The 2,382-nt window shown below is 60.0% G+C and overlaps 1 protein-coding gene across 1 annotated transcript in view; it reads right to left on the minus strand.

The window, feature by feature from the left end:
• Positions 1-1,468: 1,468 nt before the first annotated feature.
• CDR2L (cerebellar degeneration-related protein 2-like) overlaps positions 1,469-2,382 on the minus strand; it is a 19,742-nt gene continuing 18,828 nt past the window's right edge. Inside the window, exon 7 of the mRNA XM_015560191.1 lies at positions 1,469-1,593. Within this exon, the coding sequence (XP_015415677.1) occupies positions 1,469-1,593 (125 nt within the window). The remainder of the gene's footprint in view (positions 1,594-2,382) is intronic.

Raw genomic sequence — 2,382 nt, forward strand, 5'->3', positions numbered from 1 at the left:
AAGGTCTGTTTCCTGGGATCATGGGAAGGGGGACCAGTTCCTTTTACCACAGGGTTTGGTCTCAGGGAAGGTTGTCAGTCTGGGAGGAGGGAGACCCATGGGAGGCGGCCCAGTAAGGATCAAATGGTGACAGAAGGAAGAAGAGGCAGGAGAAATATTTCCAGAGGGGAATTTGAAGGCGAGGGACGGGTGGCTGGGTAGAAGTCACCGCTTCCTTTGCTCCTGCTCTGGTGTCTCACCCACAAGGTGCTCTCACCCCCCTGGGGGCAGGTCACAGAGTCAGGAAAAGCCACAGCCTTTGCATGCTGGGCAGTTGGGTTAAAAAGCAGTCACACCAATTTGGGGCCAATTGTGGACTCCCCACACCACACCGTCCTCACCTCCAGGGCCCAAGGGAGGGTGCCCCTGGCCCCTTCAGGAAGGAAAGGGGTGCAGTGGGGAGCTCCCCGAGCTGACCTCCGGGGGACGGTTATGGGAGCGTTTCCCCGTGGGATTGGGACCCACAGAGCCCGCAGAATTTTCTATGTGGAACTGAAATGTGGCGAAGGCAGCGAGAAACTGAGCCCCCAAAGATCCAGGAGCCTTTGCTGTGGTTTCTGAAGTCGAAGCTGTTGGCGGGTGTGGGTTGGGAGCTGCAAAATCTGCCCAACAGGGAAGGTGCACCCAGCATGGGGTGCCCTGCCCGGCAACGTGGCCCGCAGAGCTGGCACTCAGTGAACACGCAGCTTCCGAGGCCGCCTATCAGAGCTCCCTGGCTGCCAGTCTGCGGGGATGGGGTTCAGGAAGCCCTCTCTCCCCAAAGCTAAGTGATGGAGGCGGGTGTGTGAGACGCACAGACAGCACAGGGGTCGGGCCATTTCTGCTTTTAGAATACTGGTGCATTTTTTATTAAAGAAGAGAATAAAGCATTTGCAAATATATTTCTCTCATGTATACTTCAAAGGTGATGCTGGTGGGCTGCTACAGAACTGGGGAACAAACAGGCAGGAGCCCTTCCCCCACCCCCGGGCACCCCACCCCTCCCCCCTAGATGACCTACACGTGGAGGGCTGGGAGCTGCCCAGCTCCAGAGGACAAAGGGCTCCAAGGTGTGTGGCCAGAGGATGGCCGACAGCTCAGCACAGCGGGGCCCAGAGAGCAGGTGGTGCCTCGGAGGAGGTCGGGCGGGTGTCAGACCCCTGTACCCCTAGAAACAAGTAAGGCATGAGGCCGGCCACCGCCTTCACTGGGCTGTCTGGCTCCTCCGAGTTCTTGGGTCTCAGGTTGGACGGCAGAGACGGGAAGCCCTGAAGAGGGACTCAGGTCAAGCTGGGGACCTTGGCGTCTCTTAGTTGCAGCTGGACTTTCTAAAGCCCTAACCAAAGATGATTAACCTCTGACCCCTGGGTCCTCAAGGCCCCCACATGGGCAGGAGGCTAAGAGCAGGCTTTCTATGGGAAGGAGACCTGTTCTCCATCCGGGTCGCATTTCAAAACCGGTCACTGTAGGGTGAGTCTTGGGTGAAGGGGTGCAGGGGTGGACGCTGGGACCACTGGCTGTTGCACGTGCCCAGGACATTCTGGGGGAGCAGGTGTGACTGCTGTGGGGTCAGCTCTAGGGAGCATGGGAGTGAATGAGACACGTTATGGTCCCTGAGGTGGGGCAGGCGGAGGCCAAACTCAAGGAGTTGCAGGTGGGGTGCAGAGATGGGGGGCTCCCCACCGCCCAGACCCCTGCAAGGCTTAATGCCCAGAGGCATTTCCGGGGCTGGAACCCCAGGAGGCTGGCCCTGAGGGAAACGGTGCACCGCTCGTGTATGGCTGCGAGGGGTCCTGTTCCCCTCTGCTGATTGGCTACAGATCTGCAGGGGGCTGAGGGTCTCCAGGGAGAAGGCCACCTCACTAGGGCTGGAGGGGGGCGGGGGCAGGCTGAGGCTCGCTGCTCTGCATGGCAGGGCCATCTCTGACCTGGGTAGGACCCTAGGGGTGGGACAGCTGGTGCTAAGGGAATGACAGTGTCACAGCTGGGGAGAAGCAGTGGGTGGTCAAGGAGACCCCAGGAACCGGCCACAGCTGGCTCTGGGGTCCCCCTTCAAGTGTTTCCAGTTGTGGCAAGGGGTCAGGGGGACCTTACATTGCAAATCTCTCAAAAAACCCCAAACTTTGGGGCAAAACAAAATAACAACTGGTCCAGATGGCTTAGAAGCCTGGCCACGAATCTAGGGTCAGAAAGCTGGGGGGCTGGGAACCCCCAGGGAAGGGGGGACGTTTGGCTTTGAAACTCGGAGCTGTGCCCTGGGCTGACACAGGCCAGTGGGGGGCTCTGGGAGGCCAGGCATGCCGACTTGCGGATTGCCCCACACCCGCGGGCAGCAGCGGTGCTCCCCGCCCCGCGAGCTCGCCT

This window comes from Myotis davidii, unplaced genomic scaffold, assembly GCF_000327345.1.
Source record: "Myotis davidii unplaced genomic scaffold, ASM32734v1 scaffold1655, whole genome shotgun sequence".
NCBI lineage: Eukaryota > Metazoa > Chordata > Mammalia > Chiroptera > Vespertilionidae > Myotis > Myotis davidii.